The 26493-nt window shown below is 41.8% G+C and overlaps 1 protein-coding gene across 12 annotated transcripts in view; it reads right to left on the reverse strand.

Annotated features, from left to right (window-relative positions):
* SVOPL (SVOP like) overlaps positions 1–26493 on the reverse strand; it is a 127854-nt gene that overhangs the window by 61275 nt on the left and 40086 nt on the right. For 10 of the 12 annotated variants that reach the window (XR_006889727.1, XR_006889726.1, XM_046669342.1 and 7 more), the window contains 5 exons: positions 21776–21849; positions 18103–18314; positions 17306–17417; positions 16533–16614; positions 14529–14618 (listed from right to left, as the gene is read on the reverse strand). Coding sequence is in view for 9 of the 12 variants with exons in the window: in XM_046669342.1 (XP_046525298.1) it covers positions 14529–14618; positions 16533–16614; positions 17306–17417; positions 18103–18314; positions 21776–21849 (570 nt within the window). In the remaining 3 variants the exon portion in view is untranslated. The remainder of the gene's footprint in view (positions 1–14528; positions 14619–16532; positions 16615–17305; positions 17418–18102; positions 18315–21775; positions 21850–26493) is intronic. The other 2 variants (XR_006889728.1, XM_046669348.1) reach the window with 2 other exon arrangements.

Consider the following 26493-nt stretch of genomic DNA (forward strand, 5'->3'; position numbering starts at 1 on the left):
CAGAGAAAGGACAACATAAACAAGAATTAAAGACAAATGGAAAACTGGGGGTAATATTTGCAATACATCAGAAAAATGGTTAAAATCCTTTATATCTATGAAGGACTCTCATAAATCAATGTCTTAAAGACCAAATTGAAAAACGGGGAAGGACTTGAATGGGAAAGCTAAAAAAGATAAAGATAAAGATAAAAAGATAAAGATAATTGGGTATTTAAAATGTAAAATTAAATTAAAATAAAATGTAAAAAGAATATTGTGTTTCATGCCTAATAAAGAAATACTAATTACAAAAACAAAGAGGTATCATTTATTGCCAATGAGATCAGCCAAGATGAAAAAGACTAACAAAACCAGTTGGCAAATATGTGAGGCAGCAGGGCCTTCACATTGGTACAACCTTCCCAAAGAGAATTTTAGCACAATCTATCAAAATGGCAAAAGCAGACCTTTGACCTACCAATCCAATTTCTAGAAATTTATCCCAAAGAGATAATTACATAGTTGGATAAAAATGTAACCATGAGGATGCTCATTACTGTTGTTTATAATGGAAAAATATCAAATAGTCTAGATATTTACCAATACAGAACTGATAAATTGAAAAGTAACTTTTGGAGTATACAATGACGTATTTTTCAGCATGACAAATGGCTTAACTTTTATTCTTATTGACATGAAAAATGTCTGCAACATACTGTTGTGTGCAAAAAGCAGGCTATAAAAAGTACATGAAGGCTCCATTGCAAGATGGCGATGGAGGATCCTGAACTTACCTCCTTTCATGGACACACCAAATCTACAGTGACAAGGTTTTCACATATAAAGGTATGTGAGGTAACCACTTGAGTTCAAAACGAATTCAGCTTGAACTAAAAAGCCTGAGTTATGGCCTATCAAACATACATTGTACATCTGCTTATCCATTAAACAATGCACTCTCTGAAGATAAGAATGCACACTTCCCCTCCTCCACCCTATTAGTAATGCCTGGATGAGTCCCTTTCCTGACACAGGGTCATGTTGACCTGCTAATCTGAAACTGAATACCTCTTTGAAACTTTGATGGAAAGGTATCCTGGGTGTGTTTAATGTATCCTGGGTGGGTTCTTTATTCTAAAAAGATATAAGAATGTACTGAAACCCATGTTTCTCTGGAACGCCTTCTAAAGCCTTCCCAGGTTATAATCCTCACTCTGCCTCATAATAAACTCACCCCAATTTTGATTTATAGGTTGGTTATGGATTATTTGCCCCAACAACAGCTATGTATGAAACAATTTCCTCATAAAGAAACCCAAAAACTAGTTGAGCAACTACCATACATCAGACAAACAAGAAAAAAACCCTCATCAGAACAAGTAGGAGAGACTGAGACACAATCCTGCCATAAACTCCCCCCCTGGTGTGGTGACCCAAAATCCGGAGGGAACTGACAATCCTGAGCTTTTCCCTGAGGAGCTAAGGGTTTGAACCCCACATCTGGCACCCCAACTTTTAAGACTTGCACCTGAAAGACTAGCCCCCAAAACCTCTAACTTTGAAAGCCATTTGACTAATGGAAAGAATTCTAATGTCAGATTCTTTTCATTAGTCAAATAAGGCTTGTGTCTATGAGACCCACAGGGCTATAGTGAACTAAGAAATGTTCTTAAAGGGCTCACATGGACTCACCTGATTACCCCCTCAGGGCCCAGCACAGAGGCAGCCCAAGGAAACACATCTAATCTTTCTGTGAAAGACCCTCATTTGTTATCTTAAAGCATTGCCCGAGGGGTAGGCATCTACGTTTTTTTTTTTGAGGAAGATTAGCCCTGAGCTAACATCCGCTGCCAATCCTCTTTTTTTGCTGAGGAAGACTGACCCTGAGCTAACATCTGTGCCCATCTTCCTCTGCTTTATATGTAGGACACCTGCCACAGAATCGCCTGCCAAGTGGTGCCATGTCCGCACCCGGGATCCGAACTGGCGAACCCCAGGCCGCCAAAGCAGAACACGCGCACTTAACCACTGCATCACCAGGCCAGCCCCAGGTGTCTACTTTAACACACATCTAGGGGCTTACTGAAATACTCTCCAAGGATGAAGGCTGCTGAGTGCCATCTTTGCACTTTCCCTCTACCTTCCTCTAGATCTCTGGTATCCCCCAGAAAGGAGTTTGTGCACACATCTGTTGCCCCAGTTTTTGTGGCTACCACCCAGAAGACACCCCTTGATTGCCTGGCTCTGGCAGCCAGCAGGGCTTATGTTTGTGGGGCCCACAGGACTGTAACAAATGGAGAAAGTTCTTAACTGGCTCTACCCCAGAGCATAGCAGCCAAGAGCCAGCAGACTAAAATGCCATATTTCTGGGAAAGAGGTCTATTAGTTTATACTCATAACTGTGGCCTGGGGGGCAGGCTTCTAATTAAACACATGTCTAGGGGCTAACTGATACCAGCTCAACACAAGGTTGACATAAGGGAAGACATATTGTAGAAAAGAAACTGTATTGTAAATTTGAATGACCTCTGATTAACCAACCCAGACATGCTCTGTAGATTTTATGGCCCTTCCCAGCTGCTATAAGTTGATAACTTTGTTCTTTTGAGTTCCTTAGGAATGTGATGACCCCTGGGCAGAGAGTCTATGTTGAATAGCCATCATCAATGACAACTGAAAGGTCAGGGTATAGGGCATTGCTCCAGTCTCTGATGCCTATCCACTAAAACAAAACACTATCAGGAACTAAGGCAGATGTCTGCCCCCACCTATTGATGAGGTGGAGGCCCCACTGGGATTAGGTCTATTTTTCAGGGACTGTTAAAATTTGGGTTGTCTATACTTCTTACCCTTCTGGTCAGATACTTGAATATAAAATGTGCTTTTAGATGTTGTTGCAAAACTATTGAGCAAGGTAAAAAATTCTAATAATGCAAAATGTCAACCTGAAGCCAGAAATAAGAGAATATTTCCAAATGAGTGCTAAACAGTTTCAGTTTCATTCCTCTAACCCATATCTATGCCCAATTCAGCAGGGAGTAGCTAGATAGGTTGTCACCCTGAACCCCTCAAGAATGAGGAATGACCAAAGAACAGGGGAGATTAAAACCAGGAAACAGTTAGCCATTGATGATTAAGTAGCTAGGAATTATAGTTTTTTCCTTTTTGCAATTACTTATTATAGCTTTTAGTTGTTCCCTTGCCCATTGTTAACTGTGCTGTTTAAGCAATAGGCTACCTGACTCCCACTAGGTTCCTGTAGATAACATCTCCCTTACCATGGGGGTCACCATGGTCACCATGGTAATGGGGATTTGAGCTGTTTTGCAGGAATTAGAACCCCTTGTCCACTTCAGGCAGGTTGAGACCACCCACCCATCAACTGGGCCTGTGCAGATGTCCAATAAGTGACCTTTTAATGTCAAGAGGCTAAGAACTCCACCCTCAGATCATGCTAACACCGCCATTTTGTGAACATGTGTCCTGTGACGAAGTATGAAGTCTGACTATGCTTGTGCAGATCATCAACTATCTCCAATCATCTCTCTCCACGTTTCAGACCACTTTGCCCCCCTACACCATAAACATCCTTGAGCCCCCATTTTCAGGGAAGAGGATTTGAGACTCATTCTCTTGCTTCCTCACCTGGCTGCTTTGTGATTAAAACCCTCTCTCTGCTGCGATCTTGTCATCTCAGTGTTTGGCTTTCCAGGTGGGCAGGCAAAAATGAAGCTGGTGTGGTAACACAACTGTAATCCTCTCCTGCAACCTCAGAGGGTGAACGCTGTCTTTGTGATCTCCCTCCAGCTCACTCCAGGTCACTGGTATCACCTGGAAAGGAGCTTGTGCATGTCTGGTGCCCCAGTTTTTGTGGCTGCCACACAGGGGACACCGCTTGATCACCTGGTTCTGATGGCTAGTGGAGCTTACATTCATGGGTCCCATAGGACTATAACAAATAGTTCTGAACTGTTGAGCCAGCCCACACCCCCAGCCCAGGTCACAGCACAGAGGCAGCAGACTGAACCACACCCCCAGTCCTTCTGTGAAAAATGCCTATCTGCTTATCTTCATAGCTGTGGCCTGAGAGGCAGACTTCTACTTAAGCACACATCTAGGGGCTGATTACAATCCTTTCCAGAGACCAGGGGTGCCAGTGGACACCATCTTTGCACTCTTCCTCTGCTCTGTGCCAAAAGCAGTAAAAATAACTATAACTACTATAATTTTTAATGGATACACAAGATGAAAAGATGTAAATTGTGACATCAAAAGCAAAATGTGGGGGAGGTAAAAATGTAGAGCTTTAGAATGCATTTGGGCTTAAGTTGTTATCAACTTAAAATAGACTGTTATATCTATAAGATGTGTTATGTAAGCCTCATGTTAACCACAAAGCAAAATCCTATAGTAGATACTCAAAAGATAAAGAGAAAGGAATCCAAGCATACCACTATAGAAAATCATCAAATCACAAAGGGAGAGCAAGAGAAAAAGAAACAAAGGAACAAAGCCAGAAAACAATTGACAAAATGGCAATAAGTACATACCTATCAATAATTACTTTAAATGTAAATGGACTAAATTCTCCTTTCAAAAGACATCGAGTGGCTGAATGGATTAAAAAAAACAAGACCCATCTATATGTTGCCTACAACAGACTCACTTCAGATGTAAGGACACACACAGACTGAAAGTGAAGGGATAGAAAAAGATATTCCATACAAATGGAAACCAAACCAGATCCCAGACATGGACATGGCACCGCTCATCAGGCCACACTGAGGTGGTGTCCCACATGGCACAACCAGAGGCATTCACAACTAACATATACAACTATGTACTGGGGGGCTTTGGGGAGAATAAAAAAAAAAAGACAAAGACTGTAATAAGAGACAAAGAAGGTCATTACATAATGATAAATGGGTCAATCCAACAAGAGAACATAACATTTGTAAATATTTATGCACCCAACATGGGAGCACCTAAATACAGAAAACAAATATTAACAGATCTAAAGGGAGAAATAGAGAGCAAGACAATAATAGGAGGAGACTTTAACACCCCGCTTTCACCAACAGATAGATTATCCAGACAGAAAATCAATAATTGGACTTAAACAACAGGTTAGACCAGATGAACTTAACAGATATATACAGAACATTCCATTCAAAAGCAACAGAATACACCTTCTCAAGTGCACATGGAACATTCTCCAGGATAGATCATGTTAGGCCACAAAACAAGTTTTAATAAATTTAAGAAGAGTGAAATAATTATCAAGCATCTTTTCCAGCCACAATGGTATGAACCTAGAAATCGATAACAAGAAGAAAACTGGAAAATTCACAAGTACATGGAGATTAAACAACATGCTACTAAACAACCAACAGGTCAAAGAAGAAATCAAAAGAAAAATCAGAAAATAACTTAAGACAAACGAAAATGGGAATACAACATACCAAAACTTATGGATGCAGCAAAAGCAGTTATAAGAGGGAAGTTCAGGTTGGACCCACGGCCGAGTGGTTAAGTTCACGTACTCTGCTTAGGTGGCCCAGGGTTCACTGGTTTGGATCCTGGGCACGGACCTATGCACCGCTCATCAAGCCATGCTGAGGTGGTGTCCCAACAGAAGAACTAGAATGACTTACAACTACGATATATAACTATGTACTGGGGCTTTGGGGAGGAAAAAAAAAGAGGGAAGTTCATATTGACAAGTGCCTACATCAAGAAACAAAAAAGATCTCAAACAACCTAACTCTACACCTCAAAGAACTAGAAAGAAGAACAAATGAAACTTAAAGTTAGTAGAAGGAAACAACAAAGATCATTAGTGGAAATAAAAAGACAATAGAAAAGATCAATGAAACTAAGAGCTGTTTTTTTTGACAAGATAAACAAAATTGACAAACTTTTAGCTAGACTTACCATGAAAAAAATTAAAGGACTCAAAATCAGAAATGAAAGAGGAGACATTACAACTGATACCACAGAAATACAAAGAATCACAAGAGAATACTGTGAACAATTATACTCCAAATTGGACAACTTAGAAGAAATGGATAAATTCCTAGACACATGCAATCTACCAAGACTGAACCATAAAGAAATAGAAAATCTGAACAGACCAATTACTAGTAAGGAGATTCAATCAGTAATCAAAAACCTCCCAACAAAAAAAATCCAGGACTGGATGACTTCACTGGTGAATTCTACCAAACATTTAAAGAAGAATTAATACCAATCCTTCTCAAACTATTCCAAAAAATAGAAGAGGAGGGAACACTTTCAAACTCATTTTTTGAGGCCAGCATTACCTTGATACCAAAACCAGACAAGGATGTCACAAGAAAAAAAATGACAGGCCAATATCCCTGATGAACATAGATGTAAAAACCCTCAACAATCTATTAGCAAATCGAATTCAATAATACATTAAAAGGATCATACACTATAATCAAGTGAGATTTATTCCAGGGATGCAAGGATGGTTTAACATTCACAAATCAATGTGACATACCACATTAATGAAACGAAGGATTAAAATCATATGATCATCTCAAAAGATGCAGAAAAACCACTTGACAAAATTCAACATTCATTTATGATAAACCTTTTCAACAAAGTAGGTATAGAGGGAATGTACTTCAACATAATAAAGCCCATATATGACCAGCCCATAGTTAACATCATACTCAATGGTGAAAGGCTAAAAGACTTTCCTCTAAGATCAGGAAAAAGACAAGGATGCCCACTCTCGCTGCTTTTACTCAACATAGTATTGGAAGTCCTAAACAGAGCAATTAGGCAAGGGAAAAAAAAGCATCCAAATTGAAAAGGAAGAAGTAAAACTGTCACTATTTGCAGGTGACATGATAGCGTATATAGAAAACCATAAAGACACCACCAACAAACTGTTAGAAATAATAAATGGATTCAATAAAGTTGCAGGATATAAAATCAATATACAAAAATCTGTTGTGTTTCTATACACTAATAACAAACTATCAGAAAGGGAAATTAAGAAAACCCATTTACAATCATTGTCAAAAAAACTAAAATAAAATACCTGGAAATAAATTTAACCAAGGAGGTAAAAGACCTGTACATTGAAAACTGTAAAGACACTGATGAAAGAAGTTGAAGAAGACACAGATAAATGGAAAGATATTCCATGCTCATGGATTAGATGAATTAATATTGTTAAAATGTCCATACTACCCAAAGCAATCTACAGATCCAATGGAATCCCTATAAAAATTCCAGTGGCGTTTTTCACAGAAATAGAACAAACAATCCTAAAATTTTTATGGACCTACAAAAGACCCAGAATAGTCAAAGCAATCTTGAGAAAGAAAAACAAAGCTGGAAGCATCACACTTCCTGATGTCAAACTACATTACAAAGCTTTAGTAATTGAAACAGTGTATAGTATTGACATAAAAACAGACACATTGATCAATGGAACAGAATAGAGAGCCCAGAAATAAACCCACGCCTGTATGGTTAATTAATCTATGACAAAGGAGCCAAGAGTATACAATGGAGAAAGGACAGTCTCTTCAATAAACAATCCTGGGAAAACTGGACAGCCACATGCAAAAGAATGAAACCAGGCCACTATCTTAATCCATACACAAAATCAACTCTAAATGGATTAAAAACTTCAATATAAGATCCCAAACCACAGAACTCCTAGGAGAAAACAGAGATGGTAAGCTCCTTGGCATTGGTTTTGGTGATGATTTTTTGGATTTGACACCAGACACAAAGCCAACAAAAGAAAAAAAAATAAACAAGTGGGACTACATCAAACTAAAAAACTTCTGCACAGCAAACGAAGCCATCAACAAAATGAAAAGGCAACCTACAGAATAGGAGAAAATATTCACAAATCATATATCTGATAATGGGTTAATATCCAAAATATGTGAAGAACTCATACAACTCAATAACAAAAAGGCTACCACCTGATTAAAAAATGGACAGAGTGGGCTGACCCAGTGACATAGTGGTTAAGTTCACGTGCTCTGCTTCAGTGACCTGGGGTTCACAGGTTCAGATCTTGTCACTGCTTGTCAAGCCACACTGTGGCATCATCCCACATAAAATAGAGGAAGATTGACAAGAGATGTTGGCTCAGCAACAATTTTCCTCAGGCAAAAAGAGGAAGATTGGCAACAGACGTTAGCTCAGGGCCATTCTTCCTCACCTCCCCCCCCCAAAAATGGGCAGAGGATCTGAATAGACATTTTTCCAAAGAAGACATACAGATGGTTAACAGGTACATGAAAAAGTGTTCAAGATCACTAATCATCAGGGAAATGCAAATCAAAACGACAGTGAGATATCACGTCACATCTGTTAGAATGACTATTATCAAAAAGATAAGCAATCAGTGTTGGCAAGGATGTGGAGAAAAGGGAACCCTTGCTCACTGTTGATGGGAATATAAATTGGTGCAGCCATTATGGAAAACAGTGTGGAGGTTCCTCAAAAATTTTTAAATAGACTTACCATATGATCCAGCAATCCCATTTTTGGGTATTTATCCAGGAGAACTGAAAACACTAACTCAGAGATATCTGTAATCTCACGTTCACTGCAGCATTATTTACAATAGCCAAAACCTGGAAACAACTTAAGTGTGCATCTATGGATGAATGGATAAAGAAAATGTGACGTACAGATATAGACAAAATGGGATATTATTCAGCCATAAAAAAGAAGGAAATTCTGGCACTTGTGACAACATGGATGGACCTTGAGGGCATTACACTAAGTGAAATAAGCCAGACTGAGAAAGGTAAATACTGTATAATCTCACTTAAATGTGGAATCTTTAAAAACCAAACTCAGATATGGAACAGATTGGTGTTTGCCTGAGCTGAGGGATGGGGAGTCAGGGAAATGGATGAAGGTGGTCAAAAGGTACAAACTTTCAGTTATAAAATAAATAAGCCCTGGGCATGTAAAGAACAGCATGGGCACTATAGTTAATAATACTCTATTGTAGTTTGATAGTTACTAAGAGAGTACATCTTAAAGATTCTCGGGGCTGGCATCATGGTCAAGTGGTTAAGTTTGCACGCTCCACTTCGGCGGCCCACGGTTTCACCAGTTGGGATCCTGGGCGTGGACCTACACACCGCTCATCAAGCCATGCTGAGGCAGCGTCTCACATAGAAGAACAAGAATGACCTACAACTAGGATATACAACTATGTGCTGTGGCTTTGGGGAGAAAAAATAAAAAGTTTTCATCACAAGAAAAGAAAAATTTGTAACTATGTGTGGTGAAGGATGTTAGCTAGATTCACTGTGGTGATCATTTTGTAATATATACATATATCAAATCACTATGTTGTACACCTGCGATGCATAATGTTATATGTCAATTATATCTCAATTTTTAAAAAGTATATGAACTATGACCATATTTGGGTAAAATGTATAAACATATTTATATATACATATACCTTGATATATTGAAAGAGTTTCATTAAAAGATTTACATGTATTATCTCTAGTAAAATATTAGGTAGTGAAATTTTAATTCTAGTTTGTAATTTTTTGTGTTTTCAGTGGGAGAAAAAAAATCAAGATTGTATGTCATCAGTATTACTTTTGGCAATCTCTTAAATCACTGAAAATACAATAAACACAAACATATTTATGCCTGACCTTGACAAAGACTCTCCTTGACCAAACTCTCGCCAGGCTCCTCTAAGCCTCCGCTCGCTAGCCCTCAACTTTGGTCTATAAAGACCTGAACAAACACTAACATAGTTTCTAACAGCTCAAGGCCACATCCCTAGGATGATCCAGCTCCCCTCAAAGCACCTACCTGAGAAAACTCAAGGCTGCCAAAAGAACTGACTGTTTGTTCCAGTCAACACCTGAAGATAGGGCCCCTGAATGGGTTTCACATGGACCAACCCCCCCTTCCTACTTTTTTGCAATTTTGCACTTCCTTTATGCTGGGACCCTGCTCATCCTTTTCCCTCATTCTCTCTTTATTTATTCATTTTAAACTCATATTTTTTTTTTTTGGTGAGGAAGTTTGGCACTGAGCTAACATCTGTTGCCAATCTTCCCCCTTTCTTCTTTTTTTCTCCCCCACGCCCCGGTACATAGTTGTACATCCTAGTGCAAGCCCTTCTAGTTCTTCTATGTGGGATGCCACCACAGCATGGCTTGAGGAACAGTGTGCAGGTCCATGCCCAGGATCTGAACCAGAAAACCCAGGGCTGCCAAAGTGGAGTGCACAAACTTAACCACAATGCCACTGGGCTGGCCCTCTCAGGCTCTTTTTAAGACAGTCAGTCACCTCTGTACAAATCAGATTTGAATTCAGTTCACACTGGACTCTTTTCTCTATTGTAATAGTTATTAATGATCAAAATCTGTCCCTACCACTTTAGTGTCCAGCTTTGTTTATTTTTGATGACATACAGTTTCACTGCTTATCAGAAATGAGTATGAAAATATGAAATGGATGTATTTTTCATTCTGTTAACTTGTGAAGTTCTGTGGATGATCTTATGCGTTGATACGTTGGATTTCCATGCTTCCAGAGAGGGCCAGGTATTTGGCAGGACAACAAATCATTGCTCAGTTGTGACAATTCAATTAGGGATTTTTGGGAGTCTTGAAAGATAAAAGTTTGTCTTTTATTCTTACCTATGGTAGATTTTTTTTTCTCCGCAGAAGTTTAAAATTTTTATGTAGTCTTTTCCTATATCTTTATACTATAAAAGAAAAGATTCCCCAGAATTCTGAAGTCTCCCTTTTCATGGAAGTAGTACATGGCAAAGTGAAATTAAAATCTTCGTATAAGCTTGTTCCGTCCTTGGCCACCGACCCCGCAATTCACTCTGTATATAGCAACTGGAGTGCTCTTTATAAAATGCAAAGCTGATTACGTCACTCACCTACTTAAAACCCTTAAATTATTCCCACTACTCCTAAGAAAAAAATCCAAAGTCCTCATTAAGCCTAGAAGGCACATTCTCTCCACAGCTATTTTCTATTCCTGGAACACCATCTCGGCCCATCTCCAGGCCCTGTACCAGCCCACATCCCACTTGAAATGCTACTTCCCCTTACCAACTGCAGGTGTCAACTCCAAGGTCACCTTCCCAGAGAGGCCTTTCCTAAAGAAACCTGTCACTCCTTTTCTCTTTATCGTATTAGCTCCAAAACACTTATCACAATCTGAAATTACCTGAAGTATTTGCATATTTATAAAATACTCAACTTGAATGTAAGTCTCCTGAGAGCAGGAATCTTGTGGTAGCGTGCTGCCAAATGTCTAACAGGTTTTCAAAAAGAAAGGCTCTGATGGTAGCATTTGCTAATGTCCATGGTATAAGTTAACACCATGGCTAATTTCAAGCTACGACGTGACACCAACCATCTTGCAAAATTTCCTGAGAAGTTAACAATCAGCTTTCACAAGCCAGGGCAGGCCAGCTCCCATCCAGCACGGGAACCTGGTCTGGCTTAGTTACTGCTGCAAACAAACAGAACAACGTCAGGCATAGAGGAGAGCGCTGCCGATGCTGGCTGACGGAATTGGGATAAAATAATTCTTCATTCTATTCTATCAAATATAGATTGTAGCTAATTGAGTCCTTTGTGGTGTTCTAACTGCCAAACTGCAGAAGAGGGTGTTCAAAATTTGTAGAGAATTACCGTGAAAACATCTTGTTGAAGGGTCACCGAAATAGGCTCCTAAAGGAAGGAACTCTCCTGCCTCCTCACGAAGTCTCTGTTTGACTATCCAGCTTCTTTTTGAATCCTGAGAGGCTAAATGATTTCAGTCAGAAAGAGCAGAGAGCTGCTCACGAGAGAACAAACAGAGATCAGGGGAGGTTGTAGGAGGGCCCGAGAAGAGCTGGATCAGGCTGTGTTTCAGTTGAGTTTGAACTTTGAGGGGTGAAGAGATTGAAGGATGAGACTGGAGAGCAGGGCCAACTGCTATGCCATTGGTGACAGCAGAAGTGAGGCATCCAAAGCAGGTTTTTATAAGTTCTGCTGGCAGTCAAAAACGGCCTTCCCCATTGACACCTCTTTAAAAGCTTTTGTAAAGATTTAAAATGTTTTCGATGCTTTTATTGGACGCTGGACTGCATTTCTTTTGATGTGGCATCACGTTAAGTCTGGTCACAAGAAAGCAGTCTTATTTGTGTTCCCCAGACCCTGTAGTCCCCACAGCTGTGTGGTCATGGGCTACAAGCGCCTGCAACACAAACCTGGGGTGAAGTCCATAGCCACGTACATGCTAGAAGGACCTGAACCATCTACGGTACCAACAGCAGGCCTTACGTCACTGAACCGAGGAGTGCCTGGCTAGGGCTAAGGGGTCTGACTCCTTGAGGTTCCCTGGAATAAGTGAGGAGCAGTCCCTGATCACAGAGGAAGTGCTCTGTTCTCGTCCCATCTGTATATACTGAGTCTTGAATACTTCTGTAGCAAAATTCACCCTTTTTTGTTTTCTTAGTCTATATACCCACAACTATTATTTCTACTACCATTAAAGTTTCTAACCACTAAACATCTTGAGACATTTTTCAAGAAATATTTTTATTAAACTTATAGTCATTAGAACATATAAACATTTGACTGATTAATGTGTAAACGTTTTACTTTAACTGGTTTGATAGCCTGTTTTAGGGCAAAAGAAGAGGAGGAAGGAGGAGGAGGAAGAAAAGGAAAAGAAGGAGAGAAGGAGGGGAAAGAAGAGGAGGAGGAAGGAGAGGACTCAGTGGAAGGAGAAGCTGATCTCCCAGCTGGTACCTGCTGCGTCGACGGCCCGCCTCTCAGAGGGTGGGCCACAGACCAATTGTACCAGATTCGCTCGGGGTACTTGGTAAAACTACAGGCGATGGTCCCATATACAGAATCAATCTCTGGGTGGAGTCCAGGAATCTTCACATTATCAGGGGACCCTAGGAATTCTGATACACACTGAAGTTTGAGACCCACGTGCACGGGAAAGCTGACTGGTTAGGGTGCTACCATTTATCTTCATTTTACAAATGAGCAGGCCATAGAAAGGTGAGTGACTTAACTGGAAAGAGGTGAGAACTCCCTGGCTGCAGGATGCTAAGCAGAGCAGATCCTATGGCCTCAGGAGATCTGGTCCCAGTTGGGGGATCTTTCCTGGTCCACAAACCCACCAAAAGTGGTGTGGCCCCTAGGATAAATACCACAAGTACCAAGAGAAAATGTTCTAAGTGGTTGAGAACTAAGAGATTCAATTTCTAATTAAAGCTTGGGAAATAAACTATACCTTGGTCTGATCATTCAGAAATAGGATTAATATTTTACTGCCGTCTTTCACCATTAGGTTCTTTTCGAAAGTGGTAAAATAATAAGTATAAAAGAACTTTGAAAAGCAAAATCACAAGACAAAAGCTGTCCTCCTTTTTCCTTAAGACGAGTGGGACAAACACTAGCAGAAAGGTTAAAAAACTAGTGGTAGTAAAATCTGCATGTTAGATTATAGGAAATACATGTTACAGTCTGCTCAGCCCACGACAGCCCCCTTTCTCCAAAACCTGCACCTCCCCCACTGCACTGATACTTAACCCTGACTCTTGGCTACAAGTCATTCAGCTCAAGTATGAAGAACTCGCCAGACCTGGCCAGCCAAAGTCCCTCTCTAGGGGTGCAGAGAGGCACATCAGTGTCTTCTGGCGGCTGGGTCTAAGGATATATGTTGGGGATTTGTGGGGCGGCCATGTACACAGGCAAGCACAGCACACTGGTCTCCAGGGAGAGAGGAGTAAAGGATGAATGCTCAGAGAGGAGGATGCATGACCGCGGGCACCAGACAGACATGAGGAGGACAGGGCCTGGGTCCCTGTCAGCCCCCCTGCCTGGATCAGGCCCTGCCAGCGCCCAGCCCCACTCCTGTCTTTGTTGCTGCAGCAGCCAGCTCAGGTGGATTTCTGTTTCTTGTGGCCAAAAGAGAGTGACCAGGACAGGGGGGCCAGTTGTTTGGCCCTCTGAGGAACCATGACCCTGTGGGTCACCATATCTGCTTGTTCCCCTCCTGAAACAAGGCAACATCCACGGGTCCTGGCCACACCTAGAGTTTATCCCTGCCTGCACCTGGTTTGCAGAGCACTGGCCTTACCCTACCCAAAGCCACCTCCCTGCACCTCGGCTCAGCCCCCTGCATTTTTGTGCTCTGCTTTTCAATTGCACCCCTGGACTGTGTCGGGGTTAGAGCCTGTCATCATTCTTTTGCTCAAGCTCTTTGTGTCATCATTTCTTTTGCATCCTCCCCCAACGGTGCCCAACAAACTCCAAACCCAGCAAGCAATGCAATCCATGCTATTGACTGACTGGAAGCCTGGAAGCATTTATCCGGCCTCTTTCCCTACGCAAATTCGCCAAACAATGGGAAAACAGAACCTCAAGAAAACTCATGAAGTAAATAGAGAAACTTGGCTAAACCCTTAACCTAAAGGGACCCAGCCTCTCTCTTTCCGCGCCTCTCTCGGACTCATCCTCCCTACTGGACTGTACCTGGGATATAAATGGTGCCACCATTGCACCAATGCGACACAGGGAGCCGCTGGTCCCCATCCCCAAAGAACGCATCGTCGTGGGGTAGACCTAGAGGGAGGAGCGTAGAAAGCACCAATTAGCTTAGGCCACTTCTCTCCCCGAGTCCTCTGCCGGTTCCTCCGCAGGTCAGGCTTTGGTACATAGATGAAACGCCAAATATTCTGTATAGGTGTGTAGGATATAGAACAGAAGACATTCATTTTCTCAGGTAAACAACTTTGAATTTTAAAAATAAATATCAGAAAATAAACACTTAGAAATTATCCTTGAAGTAGACAAATTCCAAAATATGTGTTTAATTGAATAGTCCAATGTAATTTTAGAAAGGCAAGCTCTGGAGTCGGAAGATTTCCACTTTAGACCACAAACATATAAAGGTGGTTCTACTGACTGGAAAGAAGATACTCCCTAAATAGTAACAATCTACTGAAACCTTTAATACAGATACAGTGAAAAGAATTGGCCGGAGCGCCAGAAACTGGCTACACCACGCGCCATGTTCTCCCTGCAGAATCTTACGGCGTAGTCTACCCTCTCGCTGCCACTTCCTTGTGTTCATAGTAAATCCTCATTAATCTATACTTCACTCATTCAGAATTCTTGATAAGTAAATATCTCATAAATAAGATCCTAGAGAGAATACTTTCTATGAAAGAATGGTTTTTCAAAACGTTGGAAAATTTTCTCTTAATGCTATATAATACCGATAAAACAGTCATTGTCAATTGACATCTTGTGAGCCAGCATCTGTCAAATGCAAAAGCAAGATGCTTTCCGGCCTCAGAGGACACTGCTGTCTTTATGAGAAGGTCTGGGGATGGAGTGCCTTTTGGGGGAGGTGTTTTTCTTTTTCTGAAAACGAGGTTGCTGGCTATAACTGAAAATAATGGATTCCAATACATGGTGATGTTTTTTTCTTTGTTTTGTTCACGTTTTGACAATTCTGGGAGACGGAAGACAATCTTCTTTAGGTACACATCTTTGATTCTTTTAAAAACTATAAATATCAGGAAAAAAAATACTTAGAAATGACTCTTTAAATGAACACATTCCAAAATGTATGTTAAATTGACTATTTGAAATACAACTTTGGAAGCACACCGTGGTACACATATGTTCTTAGGCTCATAAATTCACAAAATTCTAGAGGATTTTCTTAATAGAACTAAATGAAATATTGTGTATACGTCAAATATGTCATCATTTCCTATTTTTATCTCTCTGGGGGAAAAGAATATTTTTCTCTGTGGCTTTAATCGTTTTGACATTTCATATCTGTAATCTGAGCAGACTTACACATTTCCTGGGATGAAAATGGATGCAGCTTCCAATAGCACTGTTTTCTCTAGCACAATGAGTGGTAAAACTAGTTAAAATACTAAGTTTCCCCTTCAGGTTTTGTTTATTTCTAGGAATATTAGCTCTTTAAAGTGGGGGTTACTAGGAGATCTTCCAGCATCCTCAGGGAGTGCCTTGCATATAGATGTATTCATTCAATAAATTAAGAAAGAATAAATAAAAATGAAGAATATTCGACTTCAAGCTACATGCAGCAAATAACCGACGGAGGTGGATGTGATCTCTCCAAAGAATAAAGGAGAAAATATATTCTAATTTCAAAAAGAGAGAAATAGAGAATTTTACATTTTGATAGCAACATGCAGCTACCGACTCTTTCTTCTGGAAGCCCGGTGCTAAGGCAATGAGTTGGTTTTTGCGTGCATGCTGTTTAATAAGAAATGGAGGTTCTATCTTACTTCTCAGAGAATGGCTTTCACCAGACTCAATGGGGTAGGGGGAACTCCACGTCAAATAAACCTCCTGGTGTCGTTTTGATGGGATGTTTTTTAAAAATCATCAAAAGTCAACAGAAGCCAAGGTTGTGTTATCTGAGGACAGATACCCTCTCTGAGCAGCTCACCCTGTGTGTCCTGATGGAACCAATCCCTTCCCAAAACTAACCTCAGCAGTGTAGATGTAGATGGTGTTGAAGTTGGCTGCCACCAAAGCCCTCAGCATGAAGAGGAAGCCAACGAGGCCAGCACTAGGGAGCAAGAAGCCAGGGAAGTTGGGAAAGGCGACACAGAGGGCCTTCCGGGGCCCCAATCCAAGCGTATTACAGATGCCCACACACACTCACAGGTAGCCAGGTTCTGGGGAGGTGCTGCTTCTCAACTGGCCTGATTGTGGGGTCCTAAAGCAAATGCCTGACTCAAACCTACCAGCACCCTCTCCACTCCCCTAAGTGTGCCATTCCAGCCTGGCCACCTAGATCAGCACATCTTCTGCCACCACCCCCCAAAAATGGTTCGGATAGTTTGCAGAATGATAGATATTATCATTTAGGCCACTCTAGGGTCACAAATTAAGAGTGAAATGAACTTTCACGCCACAGGTACGTTATCTATATCACTAAACTATCTTGACAGTGGTCTGGATAATGAGGTAAACAACTAGGATCCCAATTCTCCAGGAAGCTTTGCATCAAGATCCTAAATGTCTCGGTGGGCACCAACATTGATTCCCACGTCCTGTGATAGCTGAAGGGGGAACCAGGTCAGTGGGAAGAGGGAAGTGGCAGGTACCAGGCAAGATGGCTCTGAGCAGCCCATTCTCCACCCTCCTGGTAAAAGGGACTTGCCCCCGACCCCCGCTGAACACCACCGGTCAGGAGACCCCATTTTAAAACCACTGCACAAAACTAGATGGTTTTGAAGCAACCAGAGAGAAAGTACCTTGAAGTGCAAATATTGAGGAGAAGGAAGAACAAAGCCGTGCATCCCATGGTGATAGAAAGGCTCAGCCGTCTTCCCAGGAAATTAATGCCCAGGATATTTAAAGGGTTCACTAGAAAGCAAATGACAGAGACAATTTCTGGACCCTTGAAAGTCAGTGGCATTTATCAACATTAGCACGGATTCCTCATTGTCATTTCAGAAAGAAGCAACTTCATCCAAACCTCATCTATATTCCAGCCAAAACTCAGTCACACTGTCATCAACTTCATGAGTCCTTCAATATACTTTTTCCTTGTGGATCCAAGAATGACAAGCACTGGTGTATAAAAAGGATATTTTATGCCCAGAATGCTTATAACATCATTTGTGTCTATTATAATTTGCCAGCTTACTAGACTTATATTTTAAATCTTCTATACTGTTTTTTTTAAATCAAATTCAAGGTGCCACTGATTTTTAAGTACCATTATTTTATGTCTACTAAAACAGAAAGTGCTACAAATTGAAATCCAACAAGCCATGGTAAGTCACATCCCAGACTGAGATGTTAAAACGTGAAAAGCAGAAATGCATCATGGAATTGATATAATACCATAATTCAAGGCTCTACTCCTCCAGACTTCTCCTCTCCACACCAATCCACGCTGGAGACATGTCGCAGGATTTGGGAACTTGTTCATTTCTACCAGGGAGAAGCCATGTCTATGATAGGGTCATACTTCTCTCCTCTGAGGCACTGAGTTGCCTGTCCCCCACCGGAAACAGAGGGGCCCAATACACAGAGGGACGCTTACGAGCAATTTCACCGATGGTGCTGATAATCATGGTCCGGTAGTCGGAGGGGGCAAACATGTGGCAGTGGCAGGGACTCTGGCTTCCTTCTGTATCCCCCAGGGTCACCACCACCTCAGACTCCAACTCAGACTGCGAACCACAGACCAGGTCTCGCTCCAGCAGCTCGGCGCTGGCCAGGATGACCCCATAGTAGGCGAAAGAGATTCCCAGCCTGGAAGTGAGAGAGGATCGAAATTAGGAAAAGTTATCACCAGCCCTGAAGGTGGGGTGGCACCATGAGAGGTGGGGAGAAGTGGAGAGAGAGTTCCAGGTGGAAGGCATGGTGCAGGGGAAGGGAGCGAAAGCTGGGCTCACACAGCAGGGAGAGGCTGGAGGGGGTTCACCAGAGGGGCGGTGGGAAACGGATTTGAGAGAAAGCGGGATGGGACTTGACAGTAGGAAGCGTGTGCAAAGTGTGCGAAGGAGTGGGAAGTTTGGATTCATTTTCTATCGCTGCTGTAACAACGCAGCGCAAATTTAGTGGCTTAAAACAACACACATCTAGTAGCTCCCAGTTCTGGAGGTGAGAAGTTCAGTGGTCTGGCTGATTTCTCTGCTCCTAGTCTCAAAAGGCCGAAAGGAAAATGTAAGCAGGGCCGCAGGCCTTTCTGGGGAGGAGAATCATTTCCAAGCTCATCCAGATGGTTGGTAAAAATTCAGCTCCATGAGGCTTAGAACCCATCTCCATTTCCTTCCTGGCTGTTGACCAGTTATTTTCAGCTTCTACGGGCTTTCCTCATTCCTGTCTTCAAAGCTGCAACGGTGGGTCAAGTCCTTCTCATGCTTTGAATCTCTCTCTTCTCTCCTTCCACCTCCGCTGCCATTTTTCTCTTCTGTTCCATATCGGATTCCAGCTGGAGGAATTTCTCTACTTTTAAGGATGCAAATCATTAGATTGGGCCCACCTGCCAAATCCAGGCTACTCTCCCTATTTTAAGGCCCCTCACCTTAATTACACCTACACGGTCTCTTCACGTCAGCATCCACGTCAATGTTTGAATCACCAGGAGCTGGGAATCTCGGGGGTGTCCTGTAGCAGCCTGGCCATCACAGTGTCTTCACAGGCCACGAGGAGCCACAGAAGGTTTTTGCTTTTGCTTTATACTGTCTTCTTGTCTTTTTTCTGTCTAATAGATATTTTGTTGAGATATAAAAATAACATACAGAAAAGTTCACATATCAAAGTCAAGAAAAAGAATGATAGCCTCCCAGAAAACCCCCTTGTGCCCCTCTCAGTTTTGCAGAAATGGTTGCAAAAGCCAGTTGTAAAAGACATATGGAGACAGTCAGGGGATGTCACATAAGTTGTGGGCACTGGATGATATTAGCGTGGTGATTGCTCATCTTCTCAGTGTGATCATAGGATTGGAGTCACCTAAGAAAATGTCTTCACATGGAAGCAACCTAAGTGCCCATCAACAGACAAATGGATGAAGAAGATGTGGTACATATATACAATGGAATACTACTCAGCTGCAAAACAGAACAAAATCATTCCATTTGCAATAACATGGATGGACCTTGAGGGATTATGTTAAGTGAAATAAGCCAGCGAGAGAAGGATAATCTGTGTATGACTCCACTCATATGAGGAATTTAAAATTATGGACTAAGAACAGTTTAGTGGATATCAGGGGAAAGGTGGGGTGGGGGGCGGGCACAAAGGGTGAAGTAGTGCACCTACAACACAAATGACAAACATTAACGTACAACTGAAATTTCACAAGATTGTAACCTATCATTACCTCAATAAAAAAAAAAAAGGAAAATGTCTTCAAGTAGTTGATACTCTTAATGAAGTATCTGGGGGTTAAATGTCATGAAGCCTGGGGCTTGCTTGAAAATACTTCAGCACAGGAAAACCCAGCTAAAGCAAATATGGGTGAATATGAATAATTGTCAGGTCTGAGCGATGAGTAAATCAGAGTTCATCATGGTATCCTCACTACTTTCATGTGTGTTTGGAAATTTTCATAATGAGATACTTAAAAAGAAAACAAATAATCAAAAAACACCTCCTCTTGCTATTAAAGTAGGTTTAATTTTTTTGTTTAATTTTCAAATATTAAGAGTACTTAAAAAATTGAAAAGTCTCAGGAGGAGACATACCAACCTATTGATAGCGATTACACCTGGGAAAGACAGACAGACGACTACTCTCCTGAAGGCAAACACTATAGATTAGTTTTGCCTGTTTTCTATCTTTATATAAATGGAATCACACAATACATATTCTGTGTGTCTGGCTTCCTTTGCTCCTTATTACATTTGTAAGATTCTGCCATGTTGAGCGTAGAACATTAGTTTTCTCATTTTCATTATTGCATAGGATTCTATTTTATGAATATAACACAATTTATCAGTTATACTGCTAATGGACATGTGGGCTTTTTGTAGTTTGGGGCTGTTACAAATAAAATAATGCTATGGACATTCATGTAAATGTCTTTTGGTAAACATGTATGCATTTCCGTTGGGTATAAACCTAGGAGCAAAATTGCTGAGCCGTAGGATATGCATATTGTCAACTGTTAGAGATGTCGCTAAACCATTTTCCGAAGTGGTTGTACTAATGTGAACTCCAATCAGCAATGTAGGAAACTTCCAGTTACTTTACATCCTTCTCAACACTTAATACAGTCAGTTTTTTAAATTTTAGCCATTTGGGTGGATTTTTAATAATGTCTCATATGGTTTTACTTGTGTTTTTTAAAAAGTTTTTTTCCTTTTTTCTCCCCAAAACCCCCTGGTACATAGTTGTGTATTCTTCGTTGTGGGTCCTTCTAGTTGTGGCATGTGGGATGCTGCCTCAGCGTGGTTTGATGAGCAGTGCCATGTCCGCACCCAGGATTCAAACCAACGAAACACTGGGCCGCCTGCAGCGGAGCGCACGAACCTAACCACTTGGCCACGGGGCCAGCCCCTCATATGATTTTAATTTGCATTTCCCTGGTGACTTTAAGGTTGAACATGGTTTCATGTTTATTTGATACACATTTTTGGTCAAGTGCCTGGTCAAGTCTCTTGCGTATTTCTCTACTGTGTTGTGTATCTTTTTCTTATTGAAAAACATAATTTTTTAAATATATATATTGGAAATTTCTTCTCCCAGTTGGTGGCTTAACTTTTAGACTCTTCATGATATCTCATGGTGCAGAGTTTCTAATTTAATATAGTGAAACTCACCAATCTTTTCCTTTATAGTTAACACTTTTTGTGTCCTGTTTAGAAAATTTCTGCCTTATTCAAGGTCATGGCTGCAGAGAAATGAAGTATAGAGAGGACCACCAGAGTCTATTCCATTGAATTTGATTATTGATGACTTCAAAGGATCACTTTTTGTCACGTGGTGAGGAAATGTCCAGGCTGCAAAAGGTTAGAAAGTGCACTCACATGGCAAATAAAAAACTGGTTGTAGGCGACTTCTTTCTTCTTTTTAAAAGAATTGCTTTCTTTAAATTTACTTGTTTGTTGGGTGTTTGGGTGGTTGGTGGTGTCAGAAGAAAGATAAGACGCTGCTGGAGTCGGCCCAGTGTTTTTCTCCCCAGTAGTACTTAGAGTAGAGTTCCTTAAGTAGGCTTTCTCCAAATGCTTGTTTATTTAAAACTCATTTTGAAATAATTACTTTCTTACCATATGACCCAGATCTGTAACGTGGTCCGTAAATATTTAGCATCCAATAGGTCTGCAAATCTTCCTCTTTTTTCCTGGGGTAGTGAAAAGGAAGAGGCAGAATAGATTTAGTGGGTTAAGGATGAGCAAAGGTCTCTAACATTTTAGATCATAGAAAACGAGAACAACATGGGAATGTGGCGGGGGGGACGTCACCGCTCAGCTCCCATGGGCACACCTTGCCCGAACTCATAGGTAAGTGTTTCTAACACATTTATCTCAGCCAATCAGTCTCTGCACACTCTTTATCATCATCGGTAAGTACCAAAACTCGTTGAATTTAAGATTCTCACCCTTTCTACTCTTCCTCTTCTCACCAATGCTGGCGAGAGGTGGGACGGAGTATGGAAAATAGGATGGTACGTGAAAAGTAACCATTGAACTGATGGGAGATTCTTTTAACATTAACATTAAAATCAAAAACCTAATATTAAAAAAGCATATGAGGATTATGTAAGAAAAAAATCGCATACATTTGAGAAGAGGATAGAATACCCAATTTCTTTTTGTGTCTTTAGGGTAATCAGCAAAAGTTCTTGTCCATAGTTAGTGCTTGTTAAATACTTTTGGATAAAAAAAAAAGTGAGGATTGGGCCTGGCCCAGTGGCATAGTGGCTAGGTTCGCACACTCTGCTTTGGGGGGCCTGCTGTTTGCCAGTTCAGATCCCACGTGTGGACCTACACACCACTCATTGAGCCATGCTGTGGTGGCATCCCACATATAATAGAGGAAGAGTAGCACAGATGTTAGCTTTGGGCCAGTCTTCCTCACAGAAAATAAAATAAAATAAGGATGGGTTATATGATGGGGAAGTAATGGATTTTTATGTAAATCTACAAACACTTCAGGGGATGCTCAGTTGAAAACCATCTACTCTTTTCTTACAAATAGACCTGGGATCACGGGTCTCCTATAGAGACCAGGAGTGGGGTCCTAGGTGTCCCGGATCTTGTTGTCACAGAAAGGGAGAGCTTAGAGAGAATTTAGAGGTCTTTTGTTCCAGTGACTTTTAGGCTCAGTTTCTGGAGGTCCCTGTAGTGGAGCAGAGCAAATGACACTCCACTTTCATCTGCTTTACATATTCAGGCTCTGGTTACTCTTCTGTGGAACACCTCTGATCTAGTCCTATCCTCCCATTTTCCAACACAGGATATGTCATCCAGAGAGGGTGAGTGACTTGTCCAAGATGACACAGCTGTTTGGAGGCAGAACCAACCTAGAGTCCAGGTCTCCTGAGCACCATTCTTGAGTCTTGCCCGTCTCCCTCTCTGCCATGTCCCCTGGGGTTTAGATGGGACTACAGTCCCCTGACCTCCTCACGTGTCACTGGAGATTCAGAAAACTGAGTCTATAGTGAATCACGACGAATCATAAATTTTATCCTAATAAGTCATTTTCATTCTGAACATTTGGCTACAATCCAAATGAGTGGACTCATTCACTTCATCCATTTTGTGGCCCTTCCTCAGACCGTTCCCAAAGTCTTTCATCTTAGTGTCTTTGGAGTGAAGCTGCACAGGCTCCACTGCTCCTAGCATCTTGTCCAGCCTCCTCTGCATGGCATTCCGATGGTATCCAATGTGACCACACCCACTGCACATTCCCACCTCCGGTCTTGGCTCACACCATTCCTCCGGCCCACAGTGGCCTCTTTCCTCTCCTGAGGCTGCCTCTCCCTTAAGTGCTCAATTTATGCCCCACTTATCCCTTAGCTGAAGATGGCTCTGACTGCCCTGGCTCACCGTCCCCTCTCTGCTCTGATCCCACACACACGCCGCTGCCTGCGCCACTCACCTAGTTCTAAGCATCTGGGCTGTTTGGCTATTGATTTTTTCCTACGTAAGTCTCATCTCACTAATTGGACTTAGAGACTTGAAGGCATGGTCTATTGCTTGTAGCTCTGTATCCACAGGGCCTCGCTCAATAAATGACTGAGGAGAAGGGCAAGATCATTTAACGGGCATGATGGATGGAGGCTGCAGGCTGAAGGCAAGAGAAGGAAAGTGGGAGGAAGAAGGGAGGAGGAAAAGGAGAAGGCTGCAGGAGGGAGGGTGGAGGATGGAGAGTGTGGACGGGGGATTGAGAATACAGGGGATGGAGGAGCGAGGGCAGTTGTTATGGGATTGGTGGCCCCCTCAAATTCATATGCTGAGGTCCTAACCCTCAGAAGTTGCCTGCATTTGGAGACAGGGCCTTTAAAGAGATAATTAAGCTAAAATGAGGTCATTAGGTGGATGGTAATTCAATACAATTGATGTCCTTTATAAAAAGAGGAGGTTAGGACACAGACACACACAGGGATGATGATGTGAAGACACAGGGAGAAGATGGCCATCTATCCGCCAAAGAAGGAAGCCTCAGAAGAAGCAAACTCTGTGACACCTTGATCTCAGACTTCCACCTCCAGAATTGTAAGAAAATTACTTTCTGCTGTTTAAGCCATCCAACCTGTGGTACAGTCCTGGCAGCCCAAGCAAACAGTGGCAGAAGAAATGTAGAGGAGGCAGGAAGTGGATGGAGAATGACGGATGGGAGATGGAAGAGGGAGGGAAAGGAGGAGAGAGTAGAGAACTGAACCTCAGCGCTCTAAGTCCTGGAGAGACTAGTGAGTTTGATTAAAACATACACGCCAAAAATGGTTGGAATTGGGCCCGCATGATCACACAGCTGTCCATGGTTTTGAGTTAATTGTCTCTGCTAAAAGAGATTTTTTTCTCTTTGCAACCAATTTTAGTTTCTATACCAGTGACAATCAAAATTTCATAGCCACTTAAAGATTGTGTGCTAGTCTCTACAAAGCATAATAGCTTCTTTCATTTAATCATAGTTGCCTAGCAACTAATTAGTCCTCCCACCAAGCTTTGTGCAGTACGATGTCATTGTCAGTACCTTGGTAGGAAGGTAGAAGATAGCTGATGCTGCGTAAGAGTAGCTTCCTGACGTTCGAACCACAGGAGCTTATTTCCAAAATCCAGCAAATAAATTAGAGTAACAGAATATCCTTAATCCTTTGGAAGAAAGTTTGGGCTTCCTGTTTTACAATTAGGTTTTGAGGCATGTGTAATAATTAGAGGAAACACTCCAGGGAGCAGAGTGAGAACCTTACCAAAGTACAAGTGTGAGTGTGGGGAGGCTTGGGATGCTTAATCCTCGTGGGTTTTGCATTATTATGAGCACGTTTTACCTCACACTTAAAATGTCCAGCAGTAGGCCAAGCGGCAGTGGGAACACAGTGCTTTTGGCTTCAGTGGTGTCCTGGGAAACCAGTCAGGAATGCCCGGAGTAGCCCACCTCTCGCTTGTGTGTAGGAGCCTTAACAATTGCACACCTGGACATCACCTGTCCTGCTGTGGCCACTTGGTCCTGAGAGAGTAAGATTTTGGTGGAGGGTGGGTGGGGAGAGCTGCTGCCTCTCTGACCAGAGGTTCTTCAAAAAATCAAAAATACAACTAGCATATGATCCGGAGATCCCACTTCTGGGCATATCGCAAAGAGATATCTGCACCTCCATGTTCATTGCAGCATAATTCACAAGAGCCAAGATGTGGAAACAACCTAAGCGTTCATCAACAGATGAGTGCATGAAGAAGATGTGGTATATATATACATACGTACATATATACACAATGGAATATTATTCAGCCATGAGAAAGAAGGACATCCTGCCATTTCTGACAACATGGATGGACCTTGAGAACATTATGCTAAGTGAAATAAGTCAGACAGAGAAACACAACTACTGTATGGTCTCACTTATATATGGAATCTTAAAAAGCCAAACTTACAGAAACAGAGAATAGAATGGTGGTTTCCAGGAGCTGAGAAGTGGGGGAAATGGAGAGATGTTGGTCAGAGTACAAACATCTGGTTAGAAGATGAGTAAGTTCTGGGGATCTAGTGTACAGCATGGTGATTACAGTTAACAATACTCTATTATATATTAGAAAGTTGTTAAGAAAGTAGATCTTAAGTGTTCTCACCACACATGAAAAATGGTACTTATGTGACATGATGGTGGTGTTAACTAAGCTATGGTGGTAATCATATTGCAATATATAAGTGTATCAAATCAACACGTTGTACACCTTAAACTTAGACAATGTTGTATGTCAATTATATGTCAATAAAGCTGAGAGGAAACAAAAAATACAACAGACTCTCCCACAGCCATGCCAGCCCTGGGAAGAACTGGCAGCTTTGCTCTGTACCACTGGTGTCCCTGCTTCATATCATTCTCTGCCTCTGTAGTGACTCTGGAGTTCACCCAGTAGTCAGTGAGGGGGGGCAGGGGGTGGGCACTGAAGGGTCCTGAGCAGAAGGGTGGTATGCTGTGTTTGAAGAAACTCCTCTGACAGGGTTGAGCTGGATAAAATCATGGGGCATGTGGCAATGAGGTGGCTGTGTGAAAGACACAGACTGGATGTAAAAGACGCTGTCGTGAAAGCACCAGTGGGGCTTGGTAACTGACAGGGCGTGGTGTCGGGGCGGGGTTAGAGTGAGTCAAAGCAGATGCCACAGAGGGAGAAGAGCATGAACTCACGGGGTGGGGACGCTATGTGAATTAAGCCAGACACAAATATCGTATGATTCCCCTTATGCTAAATATCTGGAATAGGCAAACTCATAGAGAGAGAAAGTAGAAGTTACCAGGGGCTGGGTGTGGGTAGGAGTGAAAAGT

This window comes from Equus quagga, chromosome 8 (genome assembly GCF_021613505.1).
Source record: "Equus quagga isolate Etosha38 chromosome 8, UCLA_HA_Equagga_1.0, whole genome shotgun sequence".
Taxonomy (NCBI): domain Eukaryota; kingdom Metazoa; phylum Chordata; class Mammalia; order Perissodactyla; family Equidae; genus Equus; species Equus quagga.